The sequence below is a fragment of the Molothrus aeneus genome, chromosome 2, assembly GCF_037042795.1.
Source record: "Molothrus aeneus isolate 106 chromosome 2, BPBGC_Maene_1.0, whole genome shotgun sequence".
Taxonomy (NCBI): domain Eukaryota; kingdom Metazoa; phylum Chordata; class Aves; order Passeriformes; family Icteridae; genus Molothrus; species Molothrus aeneus.
Window position 1 is genome coordinate 26,729,838 of NC_089647.1, and position 19,726 is coordinate 26,749,563.

Genomic DNA, 19,726 nt, shown 5'->3' on the forward strand with positions numbered 1-19,726 from the left:
AGGGACCAATATTCACTGAGGCTGCTGTGCTGGACAGTGAGCACTTTTGAAACAGAAATCACCCAATCCAGTTCAGGCCAGACCTGAAGGGCCTGGCTTAGTTCCAAGCTGCTCCTTGCCCATTCTTTTCTTGAGGAAGTAAGGTAACTCAGCCCCTGGAGATAACCCCCATTGATAACTCCAGTTCCCTCAGACAGTCATTGCTAATTGTGTCAATCAGGAAATGCATGGCAGAGATCTCCTCAATTAAAAACTGCTACTTGAAAAGAGAAAGATTTCACTCCAAAAGTGCAAGAGCATGTATTAAAACTCTGAGTTTGTGTCTAAAGATGCTGGTCAAATCTGCTATGTTGGTCTAATCAGTAGGGTCTCCTCCAGCCCACGTTTGCAATGGTGTTTAATGCAGGTGTCTGTCCTAGGCTGTCATTGACAGGTAAAGCTGGTACAAGATTCCTACCTCTGCCCCTGAAAATCTTACCTGTATCTCTTGTTATCCACAGGGACAATGTCCATGGCAATATAATACTGCTGGTGGGGATCCAAGCCTGTAATTTTCACCCTCATGGCTGGAAACATTCTCCTAGGAAAATAAGAGTAGAAATAAGGAAGAAAATGGTGAATAAGGAAGCTGAAGAGGCTCCTTGTACTCTCTGGCACCAGAACATGCTACTTTACACAGCCCAGTCCTTGGCATGACTCCTCTGGGCTTGGTGTGGGTAGAAAAGACTGTGCTGGCAGTGCTTTGAATCTTCAATTTTTTCCCACTTAGAAAAAGGGGTAACACGGTAACAGCCTGTAAGTAATGATAAAATACTCACAGTCAAGCACTCTGTTTCCAGTTCCTAGAAGACAGTTCTGCTATGCTTCACACAAATCATCCTCTCTAAGGCATTTCTAGGATGGACAGTGTGCTTTTACCTTGTGTTTTTCCCACTGGCCATCCACCTGTAATTCTTCTCTCATATTCCATTAAATGCAGGATCACTTTAGTTCTCTTTTTTTGAGAATGTCACGTTTCAGTAAAGAGTTTGACAGTACTGAGGTAACATTTGAAGCAAATGCATCATCCTGAAAGATCCTGTGGCTCTCATGTTTGCAGATATTTAAGAAAAACATCCCTCAAATTAATCTGTTCATTAGGAATGTACTTCACATTCAACAGAAACACTGGCATTATGTCATGGCTTCCTTGAACTCCTGGTAGTGTTTTGTGCAATATTTTTAATAGGTGTTGTCTTTTCTGTGCCATATGATCCAGATCTATCTTAAGCATTTTCTCCTGATAGACAAGGTATGGAACTCTACACCAACAAGAAACAATTCCCAGCCTTTTTCTTCTTGTCTGAGCACAAGTTAAGCTCTGCTAAACACAGTCACTGTAGTGGAAGTGTTTGTAGCTAGGCAATTATTTCAGAAGAGAACAGATCAGAACAATTCTAATCTTAAAGCATGTTAGTGTTAGTGTGGTTATGACATAATTTCTCCTTCTTAAAAATTTTATGGTGGCCAGTAGACCAATTTCTATTCTACACCTCCCTCAAAGAGCATGCTGAGGGAATTACTTATGCCATATTATATTTCCAACTCATGTGGTATTTTTACACCTTCATAAAATCTGAGGAGCTGAACAGAATGAGGTGCAGCAGGAATTGAGCAACATTGAAATCAGAGCAGAGGACTGAAAGAAATCCTGCATTGTTTCACTGACTGTTAACCCAGACCTGAGCTCTACCTGAGTGGCTTTTCAGCCTTTATCAGAGAAAAACTTAAGCTGAAGTCCTATAGGATGGTGTTACTCAATTAAATGACTTCTGCCTAGAAAATACAGAGCTTTGGCAGGAGAAACCCCAAAAGTACTGCATGATTATACAAAATCATATTCTGCTTCTCTGGTAAGTAGACATATCCTTGAAAGATGGAAGTATGTGGATGGAGGGAGGATATTAAAGGGCAATTTAAGATCACAATGCCAAAATAGTAGGAAAGTGTGCAAGAAATGTTTCTAAAAGTCATCCCTACAAACCATCATGACACTTTCTCTTCTATTTAATGAGAAACAATGAAATGTCAGAGAAGAAGATTTAGTTCTCCTTCCAACATTTCTGTTTCTCAAAGTATTGCTAGTGAACACAGCCTGGAGGAGGAAGAAAACAGGAAAGCTTGTGACAAGATCTCCAGACATGTCTCTCAAACTTTGCATGACAGAGATGTGATCATGAGGATCTATATCATTCTTTCCCAGCCAAGCCTCATATAGCTCCATGCAGAAGAGTGGGAAGGAGGAGGATGCTCAGCCTTTGCCTTACCCACAGCTCTTTCATTTCAGACCACACTGAGAAGAGCTGACCTATTAGTAACTGCATCTGCTTAGGAAAAGGGCATTTATCATGGGGGGTGGGAGAGCACCGCCCCACAGCTGCCACAGCACAGCTAACCTGAGTTATGAGAGATGTAAAACTGTCAGAAAAATCGTCTGCAGAAACCCTTCAAGGAGAGAGCAATTTGTGCAACTGATGGTGTGAGTTTGCTAGTAGAATGACTGGGGGGGGAAGTGGGGAAGGAATAATGGATTAGTCTTGAGTGGCTTGAGGGCATTACCTTGTTTCTGCCACAATGGCTCATTAAATCTGCCAAGCCAAATGGGTACAGGATGTGGCATTTTACAGTCCAGCTCTCTTTAATTAGAGAGAGGTGGCTTGGGAGCAACTAAAGAGGTAGGTCATGTTTCAGAGGGTTGATGAGAAACCCAGGATTAAATCAGAGTCTCTTTGGGTCTAAGTCTGCACACTGTGTTTTGAATGAGCTGTGTGTCCCAAAAAGTTCTCTCCAAATCTGCAGCCTCGTGTAAAGTTGCAGTATAGCCTGTGGGGTTGTTTGCTTATGAAATACCTTGTAAAAGATTACCACAGACCATTCAGCAGGCTTAGAGGCTAATCTCTAAAATGATTGGAGAGAGCTCGGCTGATCCCACTACTTTCTCTAAGGTTTAAGTGTATTTTTCAAGTCTTGTAAATTATTGCTGTTTTTCTTTTTCTGTGGGTATAAAAGTAACTTAGGTTTCTTTGCTATAAAGATGTGGCCTGGAACTGTCACAGCAGGTCTACAGCAGCAGTGCTGTGTGGAAAGAGGGAAATGGAAAAGGCAGAGGCTAACAGGGGAGGCTTAGGGATGTGCTCGTGTATTATCATGGTAAAGTCCCAGTTCTCTGCATTTCCTCTTGGCTGGCTCTTGGTTGCCCAGAGGCACCAGCCTTATAAAAAATAAGAGGCTCAAAGGTTTGGAAGGAATTCAGGACATTTGGATATGGCTGGATTAATAAACAGTCAAGACTATTTCATCTAGAAATGTATCAGCTTCAGTCAACAGCTACAGACATGAGGGCTGTCTGTTTTCATAGGGAACATGTGATGACATCTGATATATTTTAAGAGGAGGTTTTATATCAGCAGCAGTTTGGGATGATCAAGTTATTTATATGTTAGCTTTACCACTCAGCAGGAAAACAGTCCTCCAAAACTTAAGATTGTGAACTTACACACAGTACCCTTGTAGGGGAAATATGACAAGATATGAAATAATTTATTACAACTGCTTTAGGACCACTTAGAAGTGTTTCAAAAAACATTTTAGCAACAACAATGTGCCTCAGTGTACTCAATTTCTGGTTTTCTCCATAATGAGATTGGAGTTTATGAACATCAAACGTGAAGAAAACTGATGGTAGATAAATACCTCTAGAACTTACTTAAAAAGTATTTGCCAGCACAGGAGTGTACTCGTATTAAGAACCATGTTTGGGCACTTTCAACAAAAAAAAAATTAGTTGGGTTGTGTCAGCTAGCAGTATATCTTTTGGTGGTGGTATTGGAAATTTTCTTTTAAAATACAGTTTAATTTTACTTTGTAAAAACTGGTCATAGGAGGAGGATCACAGATATATCCCTGAACTGGATTTTTTTCCCCAGTAGAATAAACTTTCAGTTTCTTACCCTTAAGTTAGGAACTTAGATAAGAGTAGATTTGTATAAGGGTGACATCCATTAAATGCAAACCCTTAAATGAAGCAATGTGCTCTTCGACTGCAACAAAAGAAATAGACAGAATAGTCATTTCCCAGGCATAAAAATAATCCAATAGAGAAACTCTGCAAAATAATCTGATTTAGGTCTGCAGATTAAGTATGCACAGTGTTTACAAAGTGTGTGAGTTTACAGGGCAACCTGAAGTTATCCTTGTTATTTCATATCTCATATTTCCTTGCATTTAAGACTGATGCCAAATGTATATTTCTTTAGAGAAACAAATGTGTAAGGAATGAAGGCAAGGCAAGGCAAGGCAAGGCAGCGGAGGAATGCCCTTCTGTTTCCCTCTGCAGCATGGGATCATGGAGACGTGTGTTTTGAGAGAAAAAGCTGAGGGCAGGGCTTGGTAGCAAATGGATTTATTGTTTATGAAGGAGAAGGAGACCAACAGATCTTCTCAGTAGCTCCCAAAGGGGACATTCTTCTGGAAGCTGGAGCAAGGTTATCTGGCCCACAGGGCCAGGAACTCTAAAAATCAGTTTGGTAGCTTGCTATGAGAAGTTCTCTTCATAGGCCCTTCAGCAACAACCAAGCTTGATTACAAAATCTCTGCTGCTCTCTCTAACTTAGGAGCACTTTGGGACCCACCTTTCTTTCCACTGGAAAGAAAAAATAACACCTGGTAATGCAAACAGCCCTGAGTACATTCTATTAAGAACTCAGACTCATTATTTCAAGAGAGCAAAGACACTGCAGGCAAAGTACCACTTAACCTGTCAGGAGGCACAGAGAAGTCAGGAGAGGACAAGGTCACCTCTTTCACTCACTGCTGGCTTTTTTCAGTCTTACTACCTATCCTGGCCATCAGCATTTTGGTTTGAGCCATCCTGAGCACAGATATGATAACTGTGATATGACAGATGAGATCATTCCCCCATTGCTGAGGTGAGATCCCGGCTCTGTTACAGGTAGAACCTGTGCTCCCAGAACAATATCTCTTGGATGTGCTGGGATGCATGGTAGCACTCATAAAACCACCTCCATAAACAGTAGGTAGCTGTTCCCTTCCAGAGGAGGACTCCAAGCACTCCCTGTAGTGTATTCCCCCAGGAATAAGTGCACATTTCTCCCCACTTTGGGCAGCACTCCTATGCATCCGTTAACAAACAGTTACCCCTGCAGCTCAGGTGAGCACGGACATTAAATAGGGACTGCAGAGTTGTGGAAAGGTCTCAAATTCCTCCACTGATACTACCACTATGATCACTGTTAGTAAAGGAGAGCAGTGAAAAAGAGTTAAAAATTATTTTAGGATTAGTTGTTCAAATCAGTATGACCTGGGGCTTAAGACGAACTTATTTTATTTTGTACAGAGTTCAAGGTTGCCTTTCAAACAAAAAGGAGATAAAGGTAACTGCAGATTTGAATGTCTGCAGCTGACAGCCATTTGCATCTTTTACACAAGGAAAAAAGGTGTCTTTTTATAAGCATCTGATTAAAATCTAAATAAAAATGCTTTGATGGAAAGGAAAAAGGAAGAGTTATAAGAGGACTGGAGTAGGTTTATGGAAACAGACAAAAAAAAAGACATCTATAAATACAGCATCAAGAAAAGAAAAACAACAAAGCAGAATTAGAAATGAGTGAGAGTAGGAGTCTGAAAGTCAAAAAATGCAGGGCAGGATATAGCCCCATAACTATGTTTGAAATGAGAACGTAGGTTAGAAATTAGCATTACCCAGCAAGAGCAGAGAGACATTGTGGGGACAGACAGGAACCAGGCAGTGCTTTACAAGTCATAGAAAATTAAGGAGCAGCTGTAGTTATAGGCAACTGAGTCTGTAATTATAATGGCTTTCAAAACAAGAAGGCCTTATGGGACTCAGGGTTTCCAAAGAGAAAGCAACAGGAGTAAAATATTCTGTGGGGGAGGAAGCAGATGCAAATTACTCTGTGTGTCTCTAACAATTTGAATAAGTAGTAGGAAATCTTCAGGAAATAACACCAGTTCTGCTATTTATGCCAGAAATAATAAAATCTAAGCTCTGGGATGCATCATGTATCATGCATCCCATATGGAGAAACAGGACTGCTAGATCCAGCTCACCCATCACAGACACATCTTCTCTGAGAGAAAACTCTTTAACCTATTGAACTGGTTAACCATTTAATTTGCAAATTCTATCACACCTGTAAGGACCATCCTCAAAAAGCAGATGTATTACCTAAAGTAACTGACCAGCTCTTCATTGTGGTTTGAAATTATTAACCTACAAATGTAGTCAACAGAAAAAGAAAAAAAAATAGCGGCACTCCAATATTGTTAACATCACTTCTGAAGAAGAACATCATCAAGTAGAAAAAACACATCTATTTAGTATTTACATAGATTTACTCTGGATAGTAGTGTGACAGTTGGCCATCAGGACTCAAGTAATTACAAGCATCTCCTTCCAAGGAGAAAGGACATTATTTAGGATTAAAATGAATATATGATTTGCGTGGGAATTTATGACTCTATTGTGATACATGATCTTCTGTAAGTGAAAAAATTATCCACGGTGGAGCTTGTAAGATGTCAGAAAGGTCAGCTACTTTGTTCAGAAATGTGTGAACTGACAAGATCCTCTTCATACCGCTAAGTTTCAGCCATTTTTGTTTGAACTGATGGGCAAGGACATATTTATGCTGCTTTTAGTATCTACTCCATGTATCATCAGAGAATTAATTCTAGTTAATCTAACAGGTAATAATGTGTTATTTTAAGTTTCTGAAGCAGCATGATCCAGGCACCAGGACAATAAATCCAGAAAGAAGGAAGATGGTTTTTCCAGTGCCGTATTTAATGATGCTGGACAGATCATTTAATCTGTTTAGGTCTCAATGTCACCACCTTTGAAAAGAGGATAATAATGATTGTCTCTGTGCCTGCTTTAACATCTCCAGAGAGGAGGTGTTGCACAATAGCAGGTGATATCATTCCTGTTACTTTGCCTCTTCTGTTTGAGGCAGGTCAAAACCAGCAGCCCACTCTGTACTGGTGAAAAATGCTTCCTTTGCCACTGAAATCTAAAACTGGGAGCTAATCTGGGTCTGATAATCTTCTTCAGGGATGATCTGGGTTATTTGTTCAGTGTAATTTTCCTTGGATTATCTGGACTTTCTGGGGCTAGAGAGCAATAGGACTCACTTCACAAGCATGTAAAACAACAAGTCGAGCTGTTCTGGAAAAAATTGAGAGCACAGATATGAAACAACGCTGTAAACAATAGAGCACCGTGGGTTTTCCCCAAAACTTGGGTATAATTTCCCTGCTGCGTCTCTGCGGCACAGGCGGGACAGCTCCCGGGTCGCTCCCGGTGTTTGCTCGCCTCGCCGGGCTCTGTCCGTGGTGCTGATGTTCTCCTTGTCCGCATCAATCGGAATTTAAACCACATTAGGTGAAGGTAGGAAACGGCCTGCTCATGCAAACGTGCCTAAAAATCCTGGTTTGGGACATCTAGAAATGTACAACTACCTCTGGATTGTGTTTTGGCAAACAGGCTCCTAGCCATTTTTAAATAGCAGTGAAAATCTTCCCCTTGGCTAACCTGACATGGTGAGGTTTTCCTTTTTAAAAAATCTGGCTAATTAGTGGCTCTTTCTAACCTCAGCTGTCATGGTATCACTGCAATAGCAAAGGAAAGCATTAGGGTTGCACATTTTTCATACAGGAAGTCTTTAACACTGCATCTATTTAGAGCTGCGGGAAGACATTCATTTGGTGCAAAGGTGAGTTTGAATTTCACTATATTTGAGATTAAATCAATAAGCTCATGAAGTGCTACGGAAACTTGAAAAGAGACTCAAATGGCTCCCCCCCAAATTTATAGCTCATCTTAAATTCAGTACAGCCAACAGTACAATGATTGTTTCCTGATTTATTTGCTCAAAGGAACGACTATCCTCAATGGTTTCCTGCAGCTGCCACTTCTCCTTTGGAGCCACTTATTCAAACAGTCATATGAAACAACTTCACTTGTCTTAAGAAAGCTAATAGGAAACACAGCTGAGAAACTCAGACAGCCATTTAATTTTTTATGCATGTTTATCCCTTTGGATTATAAGAAGGAATAAAAAAGTTTCTTTCTTAAAAATCAATTAAATAAAAATTGGTTTGTTTGGTTATGATTTCTTTTTTAACTAGACAGAAATCCAGAGATGTCTTACCTGCCTGCTTTTGTGATGATCATCTCTGTCCCAATGTCATGAAATCTTTTCCAGAGGTCTGCACACTGCAACTCTACCTGGATCTCTTCCATGGATGAAGGTGGAGGAGGCTGAGGGCCTGAGCCACCAGATGTAAGGTCAGAGTGGGAGCCAAATGAGCAGGATGTCCTTTCTGCCAGCACCTCTGTGTCTGACCCAGTGCTCTGTTCTGAGTCTGCAAAGTAAAGAAGCCAGGTAAGACCCTTCAGTTCTACCTGCTGTGAGGGGTAAGAGGGGGGAAGAGAAGGAAAGTCAACACAGGAAGTGCTAAAGAATAGTACAGTGGCACTTTATATGGCATGCATATGTATGGGGTTTTGTGATTTATAGCCTGATTTGGGTCTTTGAGTTTCCAACATGATATCTGGCTGCTTTTGTAGAATTTTATAAACAGCTGAAAAAGAAGATCCTTAACATAAAATATAAATAGTAGCAAGCAATGACGGGAGTGCAAAACATAGATGAGAAACAGAAATGAAAAAAAAAATTAATTCAACCTGTCATTTCAAGCTAAGATAAGGTGGGCTCACTGGAAAACTACACTTCATGTAATTGAATATTCTCCTACAGTACTATTAAAGAGTTGGTTATTTTTAAACAACACAGCTTTTATTCGCGTTAATATCTTTGTCATCAAAAACAATGAACATTTTTCTGTTTTGCTATTTGGCAGCACTATTTTGGAAAAGTGTTTTATTTGCTCCTATAAAACTCTTTTTGAACAATGATATTTCCTGTGAAGATACTCTTGAAGCTTTTGGTGAGAAAAATGCTCCAGGCTACTAAAGGAAAAAATAAAAGATGATAGCAAACATATGGAATATGCTACCAAGGAAACAACTGAAGCAAACTGCAGAGAAGATCCCATGACACAACCACCTGTATGGGAGAGAAGAAGAAGATTTGCTCAAAAAATAAACAAACAGACAAAAAAGTGAGGTTCAACTAGCTTAAAAGTCTAGGCTGGCATGTTGAGTCAGGTGGCCATTTCTTTGCAGAAATATTTAATGTGTTTATTGGGTAGATATGCTATATATGTTCAGTCCTCTTTTAGCCTCAGAGGGCTAAGATGAAATTTTGCATATAGCAGTGTGGTACACCCAAATTGAATCAAAATAATTCACAATACATTCTGCAAAGCAATGTGCTTATGTTTCCAACCTTATTTTTAATAGATTTGTGCTAGTATTATATAGATGATATTTAGGAAAAGAATAAAATTACATTAAACACTCCATCAAATGGCTCAGGAAGAGTTCTGTGAGTTTCACAGAACATATAGAAACAATATTTTAGAGTGTCCTCATTGCTCACACCAGTAAAGGCATCCCAGTGAGTGAACAAGACAGCTATTTACATGTGTTCTCTGCACATGAAGAAAGAAAGAAAGAGTTATCTCTGTCTGCAAAGGAAACCTAAGGAGACAAAAGTAACAATATGTGCTAAAAATGTGATTAAATCATGGCATGTAAAATTCCTTCCACACCAAGAAAATGCCAGAAGCTCTTTAACAACCTCTTGAGGTCGTGGAGGCTGAGTCTGAAGTTTACAGCGCTTCTGAGAGACGTCTCCTGGAGCAGCCTGCACATCAGTGCAGGTCAAGAAGAGGCTATGGTTAAGAAGAAAGAGGCAGTGAAGATACCACCCACCTCACCTCCTGCCACATGGAAACATTTCTGGAAAATCCATTTTGCTGTGGTATGGGCATAAACTGTTTGACTGATAGTTTATGAGAAACTTTGAGCCCCAAGGATCATCAGGAAGCATTTCTCTTTTATGAGAGCCCTAGGTGATGTCACTGGACAGTGGAAATTTTGTTTGAGGGGTGTTTTCAGTAAGCTTTGTCAGTTATTTAGGCAATCTGCCAGTAAAATGTAGAAATCTGCAGGAGAGAAAGGTTCAGTACTTATTGCTCGCAATCTATTTTGAAAAGGGAGTTCTTTATGTCTCCCATGGACTTCCAAGTTAGGCTGAAGCAATAATAGGTCTAGCCCTCTAAAGGAGTAGCACAAACTTATGCATAGAGGATTGTTACATGGAGACCAGTCCTACATCCAAAACTAATATCCTACACACAAGGTGATTCCAGACAATATGGGATAATCCTGGGGTTCTGTGGCCACAGGACAGATGATCAACCTGACAGTACAGAGGGGCTGAGACATTTGCTCCCTGCTTCACTACCCCAGTGACACAGGAGCAAATCTTATCTTCTTCCTCTAGCTCAAATTATTCAACCTCAAATTGTTGGAGAAGTAAGCATGAGAAGGGGTCACTATGCTTAGGTCTCTCTAGGAATGATTAATCAATTTTTCCTTCAACAAAATGAGAGAGGATACTTCACAAATCACAGTAAGATCTGTTTGTATACCTGCTCATGTCCTAAACCATTAACCAGAAGTCTTACACTTTCTCTGAGATCACAGAATACAGAATCAATTACACTGGAAAAGACCTCTGAGATCATCAAGTCCAATCTATGACTGAACACCACCATGTCAACCAGACCATGGCACTAAGTGCCACATCCAGTCTTTCCTTTAACAGGGACAGTGATTCCATCACCTCCCTGGGCAGCCCCTTCCAATGTCTAATCACCTTTTCTGTGAAGAAATTCTTCCTCATGTCCAGCTTAAAGATAAACTACACTGGGAGTCTGAAGGGACTGGATCTAGAGAAAAGCAGAGCCCTCCTTCTGAAATGAGGTACTAGGTCTGAATCTGAAGAGAAGGATTTAGACCACGTCATCTGTGCTTGGTTCAGGCACTCAGAAACTGTCCTCTGAGGCAGTATGGTAAATGGCCAACAGATGGCACTTGGCTTGGTGCTGTCCCCACATCATTCCAGCATTTCCTGGACAGCCTTTCAAACTGGGCATGTGGCTGGAGCTTTGGGAATCCCTGGGAATTAACTGGAATAGCATGCTGCAAAAAATTAAGTATCGGAGGCTAAGGCCCTCTCTCACTGATTTATACTGATATTATCCCAAGTAACTTTACAGACTTCTGGAGGGCCTTTAATCATGGAAGTCGAAGGAGAGCCATAATTTTCCAAGCTGGCAAAAATCAAAAATTGCAAAAGGAGTTCAGTAATTACTGATAAGCCAGTATCTACCCAAATATGTGGTACCACACAAAAGAGAATAGAACTCTTTTTTCCCCAGGGATACTACTTTGTGCCCTGACTTATGAACCATTATTACCCCCAAGTTAGTGCACAGAACAGCAACTACCTCTCCTTCTTCTAATTTTGGAAATAGAGAGTCACTAGTGTTGTTGCTCTTAGTTCAGACTCAATAGGAACTGAGACCTGTTTTGTGTTTTCTTCAGCCTTTCCTGAGCTAAGCTCTCCTGAATGTTGTCATCCAATTCGAGACACTTAGTCCAAACCCAGGGATTCAGACGAGGTTAAGTGCATCTGACATATGAAATTCAACCCTACTGACACTTGATTTCTTCACACATCAGCTTCAGTGGGGTGCAACTTTGCTAAATTCAGAGAAATTACTTTTACTTTACATTGTTGTGAGGAGAGGGAAAGCAGGCAATAGTTCCTGAAGCCCCAATATGATTTACAAAACTGTGAGCACCCAGAGATGTGTCCTGGGGCTGGTACTACATATTGTGTATGACTGAAGGACAAACAGAAGGATTGCTGAGGAAGATAAGATACCTGTAGTTTCTTCTAACTCCAAACCTACAAGATAAGAGTATTTCTCTCTCCTTTAAGAGGTGCCTTATACAAAAGCCCACATTCTGAACTCAAGGTGCCATCAGAGGGCCCCAGGAATGCTGACTCTCCTGCACTATGTTAGGCTGCAATCCTACTGTGTCTGGATGTGGCACTCAGGGATATGGTTCAGAGGGGATTATGGTGGTGCTAGTTTGACTGTTGTAGAGGATTTTGAAGGTCTCTTTCAACCCTCATGAATCTTTAATTTGTGCCATTTTAGTCATAAGTCAAGCCACAATTAAAGTAGTTTTATGATTTTCTCTTGTTAGGTTACAGTCCTTGAGAAATAATTCTTCGCAACCAGCTCATCCATCACTGGCCACTAACAAAAGTGGGAGTAGATGCAACTGAGGTTTCTAAACCTACAGTATTTCATTGGACTTTCAGCTGGGACTGTCTCAGATCAAAATGTTCCTTATTGCTTTCACAGGAACTCATGAAATTGCACTTTCTGGTCTTAACTGTTTTTCTTCACAAGGTCATTCCTCTCACCTGTCTGATTGAAGCAAGGCCCTTTCTGCTGCACCATAGCTATGGAGGTGAACATCTCCAAAGCTACCGCTGACTGCACAGTTAGTACCAATCTGCCTCCTTCATTTCCCCATTCTTTCAAATCTCTTCAAAAACTCTCCATTTCCACTCTTGCTCATTCTTCATGCTTTTTTTCTGATGTTTCCACCAATTATTTGTGCTGTTCTATGAAGTGATGTGTAGCCAGAAGAAAACACAAACATTTTGGTCTTTGTGGAGACAGACATGGTGACCACAGGGAAATGCCAATGCTTAACTCTTCCAGACTGATAGGTTTTTCCTTACAGAGGAAATACTAAAACACTATCCCTTGTTACAAGCAACTTGCTGGACAAACAGACTGACCAAGTGTTTTTGACCATGGGACCTGCACTGATCTGTCAAAGCCAGACAGGCTATTGAAAGAACTGCATTTCAAGGAGGTCTAAACCATTTAATGGGAAAATACCGTAAATTTCATGGAAAAGACCCCTGGGTTCAATGTGCAAAAAAAGTCTCTAAGGCCTGAAGGCCATAACTCTCTTTCACTGTCACTGTGCAAAAAGAGTTCCCTTTTCTACTGTCCCGTTGGATGGCTTCCAACCATCCCTTCTTGCCATGCTGACTCTCCATCCAGCTGCTTACTGCAGTTTAGCTGAATTGGAGGACAGGAAATTTCTCAGCACTTTTAGCAACCTTTGAGTCTAACCAGACCAGAGAGTCATTTTCAAAGCTTCCAGGCCCCTTCTGAGCTTATAGAAGAAAATTTAAGTAGTACACTTTTTTTCTTTCTTAATCCCTTTCACATTTCTACTATCTCTGTATCACCCTGGAAATCCTCAACTTTAAATTTTTTCTGATCCACTAATCCCCAGGCTTTTTGTTGGCAGAGAGGAAGGAAAACACCATTCTGACAAGCATGGTGAGTCTGAGGTCAGCATCTGCATTGAGTGCCTCAAGATGATAGACAATAACCCCAGCCAGTTTCCAGTACCAGTGTCCTGGGATCAGAGCTGTCCCACACAAATCAGCAAGGTGCTCCTGCCTGATCTGTTTCTGTGATTCAGCTGGCCAGTATTCCTCATGTAAATTTTCTGGGTTTTCATCAATTGGGTTCAAGACACAAACTGGTATGTGAGATATTAAAAGACTATTTTCTACGCATCTTCATAGATGAATCTTCAGCAGAATTTTTTGCTGCAGCTGGAGCACAGCAGGGATACTGGTCCCCTTACTTAACCAATAAAAGAAATAGAGCTCAGTTTAGTCCTTGGCCCACATCATGCAGCTCATGCACTCAACAAATGTTTTACTTCAAACTATCAAATATGTAAACTACAGGAGTGGGAACAATTACATACATAAAACATCACCTACTCAGAGGAGCCCAACAGATTTATTCTCTTTCTCTCATGATTTTTCTTCTCTTTTTTTTTAGTTTTTTTTCCTCCGTATGTGTAGATATTTAATGTAGATCCTGTCAGATTCCATTAGCATAAAGACTTCTCTTGAGTGGAATGTGGCAGCTGTTACAAGCTGTTAGGGGTTTGGTCTTTTACTGTTTATTTTTGTTTGCAGGGTTTGTGAATATTTAGTGCAACAGGTGGTCTTTCCTTCTCCCCTGCAGTTGATTTGCTGGTCATTAGGACCTGCAGACTACAAAGAAGGTACAAAATCTGGAATATGTATTGACAAAGAAAATTTGGGGAACTTTTTCTTTGGTTGTTTTTTTTTTTTTCCTATGAACTCAGCTGAATTTAGCAGAGTGGACACCTTGCCTTTGCTGCTGGTTGCAGACAGATCTCATGGTTCTTTTTAGATTTATGATTTTCAAACTGGCTACTGCCATCCCACAAGATCAGCAGCCTAAGAACCATGCATAAAGCAGTGTGACATTACTGGAATTTAGAAACAAAATGTCACAGCCCCATAAAAGTGAAAGAGCAGAAACTCAGCAAGTCCAAACAGTTTGTAAGAGTGGAAACTTATCTGGCCATGGGGTGGCGGCTGCTGGTGTAACAGCTTCAGGTACATGACTGTTTTCCCTGATAATAAACACTTGGGGAGAAGCTAAACCAAAGACTTCAGTAACGTCAAAAACACACAAGAAGTCTGGCTGTGGCAAAGGCAGCAGGAGCAGCAGAGGTGAAGCAGTCTGGAGTTGAAAAGAGCTGTTCAAATTAGCACGGTGTATTTTGCACAGCTGATCCCGCAATTGCTCTTGCTGTAGGCAAAGGTTTCTAAACACTTGGTGATTGTAACCATATGGACATACTGCACACAACAAATAACACAAAGATAGTTCTGCAGGTGTTCTTATAGATTATCTTATCCCCCTGAACTTTTCCATTCACTCACAGGCCATACGACATTAATCATCCCTTCTTCCAACATTAGCCCATTTTTGACTACATACAGCTAGAATTTATAACCTGTTTATTACTGATAATAGAGTCATAGAATTTTTTTTTTTGCTCAAAGATACCTTTTAAAATTTATCTTATGTATCCCTTAGTAATACTTATTATTATTGCATTTGTGACTGCAAGTTGCAACCAACATCAGGATTTGCTGATCTGGAGACAGTGCAAGCCTGTCCAAACTAAGAACTTCATCTATATTCATGCTGCATTGCAATCTCAGGCAGCAAAAAGAAACATTCAAGTAATTCATTTCTTGCCTAAGACCATGAAACCACAGCAGGACAAAATGGCATTCATATCAGCAAGACTCAAAAAGACAAAACTAGACGATGTAGAGATGGAGAAATGTGTCATAGACAAGTGGAATGACCTGACTGTCACAAATGGTATCAATAGAGACAGGCTGGTTCTGAAGTATAGAATTCCTCTGGCACTTGAACCTCAAAACCTTCCTCATCTTCCTGATATGTAGTGCTATAAGGTGTTTTATTAAGATGACTTGAGCTGACAAAACATGCAAAACCCACTCAAAAAATGCTGCACTTACCCAAACTGGGTTTAAGACTAGTACAGTTATCACACATCTATATCTCCATGGCAAACACAGCTAGTAAGAGAATATAAAAGCAAACAGAAAGACACCGAAAAACCTATGGTGGCTTTGGCTCAAAATGCAAGTCTTGCATCAATTTGACTGTGCAGTGCCAAGAGCTGACTGCCTCTGCCTTGTCTTATTCTATGTAAGACTGAAAAAAGAGAAACAAAACTCAGCAAAGAAAAAATCATCCTGATTCAGGGGTATACTCCAGCTGCTCTGCTCCACTCCAGCAATGCAAAACAGCTGTAAGCCTGGTTTAACCAGAAAGTTAAATTGGGTTTATGACTTCTCAGTATTGGCAGAGAAGTAGAAAGCAGCTGGAGTTTACTAGTATACTCAGCCCGGGGGGTTTGCCCTTAATAGTTAACTTTTGCTCCAGAGAGAAGAAAGAATATAAGCCACAGTTAAACTTTAAAGTGGATTTTTATCTCACAATCTATTGTAATTTTTCAAAGAATGCTGAGAAAAACAGAACTTGTACGCTATGCCAACATTCAGTTTAGGACCAGACATCCAAGACACCAGCTCCAGTTTTGAAATGCATCAGCTGAAGGTGGAGATGCTAACTGCTGGGCTCTGAACTCATCCTTGGCAAGTACAAATTCTCATTACAGAGGCATAAGCTAGGTAACCAAGATTGTTCTGAGTAGTACCACAGTGAAGGCTTTCTTTGTAGACTTCATACCAAATCCCACTGTATTCTTTGAGTAAAACTGCCTGCAAGTCATCAATCCATGCTTTAGACTATCTATCACAACTAAAAATATCTCATCAAATAGATGTCAACCAGAAACCTGTTCTATAAACTCTCCCATCTGTGGATGGTGGTATCTTGTTTGTTTACAAGAATTTTATAAGCATAATTTTTCCCAGCAGAGGCTTCTGGCAATCATATTTCAGGAGAACAAAATCCTCTGAAGTAGCAAAAGCTGGACTCAGGGTTTGATATTGTATTATTGTCTTCTGGAAAGCAAGAATGGCTTGGGCCTTCAGTATGTCAGACTAGCTTTGAGGAAAAAGCAATTTGAAATTTCAGTATAGAAGAAACCAAGAGATTTCTAAAATTCCCTGAGGAGACTCTCTGCAGCTGTCATTCAGATTGGGCTCAGAACGAGGAATCACCAGTAAAGCCTCACAAAAACACTGCAAAGTAGTGAATAAAGACCATATTTAAAATAATACAGGGATTTAAAATGAGCTTCCAGAAAAGTAAGATTTAGTTAAATCAGAAGAAAATATAAAAGAGTATAATATTGAAGAAAGTACAGAAGAATGCAGAGAATGGCTACCTTTAAAAACATAAGAGGTACAGGAGAGAAAAGTGGGATGTTATTAAAAGAAGAGGGAGGTGAAATTGATGACAACTTTAATCTGGCCAAGATCCTGAACTGTACAGACTACAAAGAATTTGTCTGGCCAATGTCCAAGAGTTTGTGTAAAATTAAAGAGTGGAAATGCACTTGAAAGTTAGAGCAAGTTAAAAAAAATAAGAGACCGGGCATTAGATACATTATATGCTGTAGCCTGTAAACACAGAGTCATTATTCTTATAAATAAAACCATACAACAAATATTTAGAGAGCAACTCTAACCAAAATGTTGGCTCTAAATAACCACAAATTGTGCAGGAGTTTGAAACTAGATCCCAGGCTTGTGGCAGGCCCTTCCCTGGCGGAAAGGGGCACCAACTCTGGGACAGTCTGTTTCTGGATTCTGCAGCTAGGACTACTCTCTGCCAGACAGGAAAAGAAAAATCCTTCATAAAAAAAGGAAAACATGACAGAAGATTAAGGCTGCAGAGGTATCCATTCTCCCTGAGACCTATGTGAAATCGCTGGGAAATTTAAAATTACTCTGAAGTCCAGACGATACTAAAGTTTTTTGTAGGCATAAACACAGCTCAAACAGAAGAAGTTTAACATTTTAAATATTTGCAAGCTGATATTTAGTGGCCTACGAGCCACGGGGAAAGAGATATTGTATATGTTTCCCTATACTGTGGTGGTTATCATTACAGTAGTATCAGGGAGCTAGATGGTATCTTAATAACCAGAAAGATCCTGTATTTCCATTAGTCCTTTTGAACTCTTGGCACTGCTGTCGCATAGCAGTGAGCCCCACCATGTAACTGTGCACACAAGAAGAGAAAGAGTACTTTTTATTTGCCTCTGTTGTATGACTGTCCATTTTCTTCAGTGCTGTAACAAGATATATGCCACTCTATGTATTTCCTTTCTAAATGAGACGATTTCAAAAGGAAATCATTAGGAAATTTCTATGGGAATGGCTTCACAAGAAAAATGCAGCTCCATTAGGCTGAAGTTTCAAGTTTGACTTGTTCGTTTCATTCACAATCTACAATTTTCTTTTGGGAAAACAGTAATTATCAGGCTAGTCCTGTTGAACTGTTGTTTGGGTTTGTAATAGTTCAACAAATCATTAAAGTGCATTTTTTTCATCTACATGCTACATTAGCCAAGCTGTCTGTCAGACCTCCCACATCCCTTTTCTGAGCCAGACTTTGAAAGACTATCTGCCCTTGCACAATTTAGATTGCCCTCTATCTAAACTTCTTGACTGTAATCCAAATCCTTTCAGATTTCATTCATAACAAAGCTTCTCCTTGACTCTAAACACTGCAATTGCTTGCTTGCTCAATCTGTCCTATTTTTATTACATACATGAGTGCACACACACACACAAAAACACATAAATATATGTATGGGATAGAGTTCCTAAAAATGTATTTGGGGTTTAAATCAGTGATCTGCCCATGGCTCACACAGCAGAAATTACAGTATTTTCAATGGTACTTTCCATTGGGAAGTTTCTTGCAATCTAATCTTCTGCTTGCTGTTTTGATCATCTCTGCAAATTGACCAGATGTTTTCCTAAGCAATGATTCTGGGGAATTTTCACAAATGATAAACATATTCTTCCTTTTATTTCCTTCACATACAACTGACTTCATCCAAATCAGCCAATATTCTGATGATGCAGCTGTGCAGGTAGGATTGAGAGAAAAGATTCTCCAGAAGAACCTGAGCACAGTTCTGGTTTTATTAGCTTCTAGCATTTCAAGACCAAGCTAGGAATAAAAAAAAAAAATATATATTTTTAAAAGTGACAACATGGGGGATGGAGTTGGTATGAGTTCATGGTTCTTGGTATGAGAACCATGAGTGACTGAATAGGTTATGGGGCTGCATTACAACAGTATGGTGCATGGACCTGGAAAAGATGCATTAGGAACTTCAATCAAGCCTGTGCTATGAAAAGCAACTGTGTCATATAAATGCAATTTAATTTGAAATCTGAAATATCACATACACATGCCAAGGCTTAAATTGAATTTCCCCTCAGAATACTTCTAAAATCCCACAGCTCCCACGTACTTCCACAGAGGAAAAGCAGCAGAAAACTGGTGACTTAGCCTGAGGCTTCAGCCTCAGTGAATGCATTGTCTCCTTTTCCCTTAACATTCGTGCTCCTTAGATGTGCATTTTTGGCTTGGCTTTTTTTCTTTCCTTTTAGCAAATGTCTTCAGCTGAAGCTCCCCTGGTCACATCCTGACACACTCTGCCGACCACAATCCCACATGTCCAAGTCCCCACATGCCATCACACACGCTGGTTCCAGGAAGCGCTTGCTGCTGGACTTTGTTCCTTCCACTGAGCCACCCTGATTTACGCCTGCTGAAGCCCTGGTCCCAAGTGTCATAACACCTCCACTGCACAGTTGTCCCACACGTGTATATCCTATTATCCAAACAACAGATGCACCAGCGTGCATTCACACACATACTCCAACATCTGGTGATCACAAGCTCACTCCAAAAACTCCATGGGCTTCATTCATCTTTACAGAACTCACAAACACTTCATCTGTACAACTGAAGAGGTGTGCAACTTTTTCACTTCGCTGGAAGAAGTATGGGCTTTTAATGTGACATTTACAGGCACACACAGGGAAACACAACCAATCACTTGTACTTACTCTAAAAGCACTTATTTAGCCCTTCTGAAAACAGGGCACGAATGGCTCTGACATAAACACTTCACAGGTGTTGCACACAATAACTTTACATATACACTTTTCTATTTCTTAGTCATACCTGTGTCTACGTGCCTTACCTACTGTGAGACTCACTTTCCCACTTTCTGGCTAGAAGCTGTGCCAGAATAAAACTGATA

At 40.2% G+C, this 19,726-nt stretch overlaps 1 protein-coding gene across 1 annotated transcript in view; it reads right to left on the minus strand.

Moving 5' to 3' along the window:
* Positions 1-19,726, minus strand: part of TBX15 (T-box transcription factor 15) — an 87,942-nt gene that overhangs the window by 27,006 nt on the left and 41,210 nt on the right. Inside the window, exons 2-3 of the mRNA XM_066569630.1 lie at positions 8,232-8,445; positions 479-580 (exon numbers count right to left, since the gene is read on the minus strand). Coding sequence (XP_066425727.1) covers positions 479-580; positions 8,232-8,445 — 316 coding nt within the window. The remainder of the gene's footprint in view (positions 1-478; positions 581-8,231; positions 8,446-19,726) is intronic.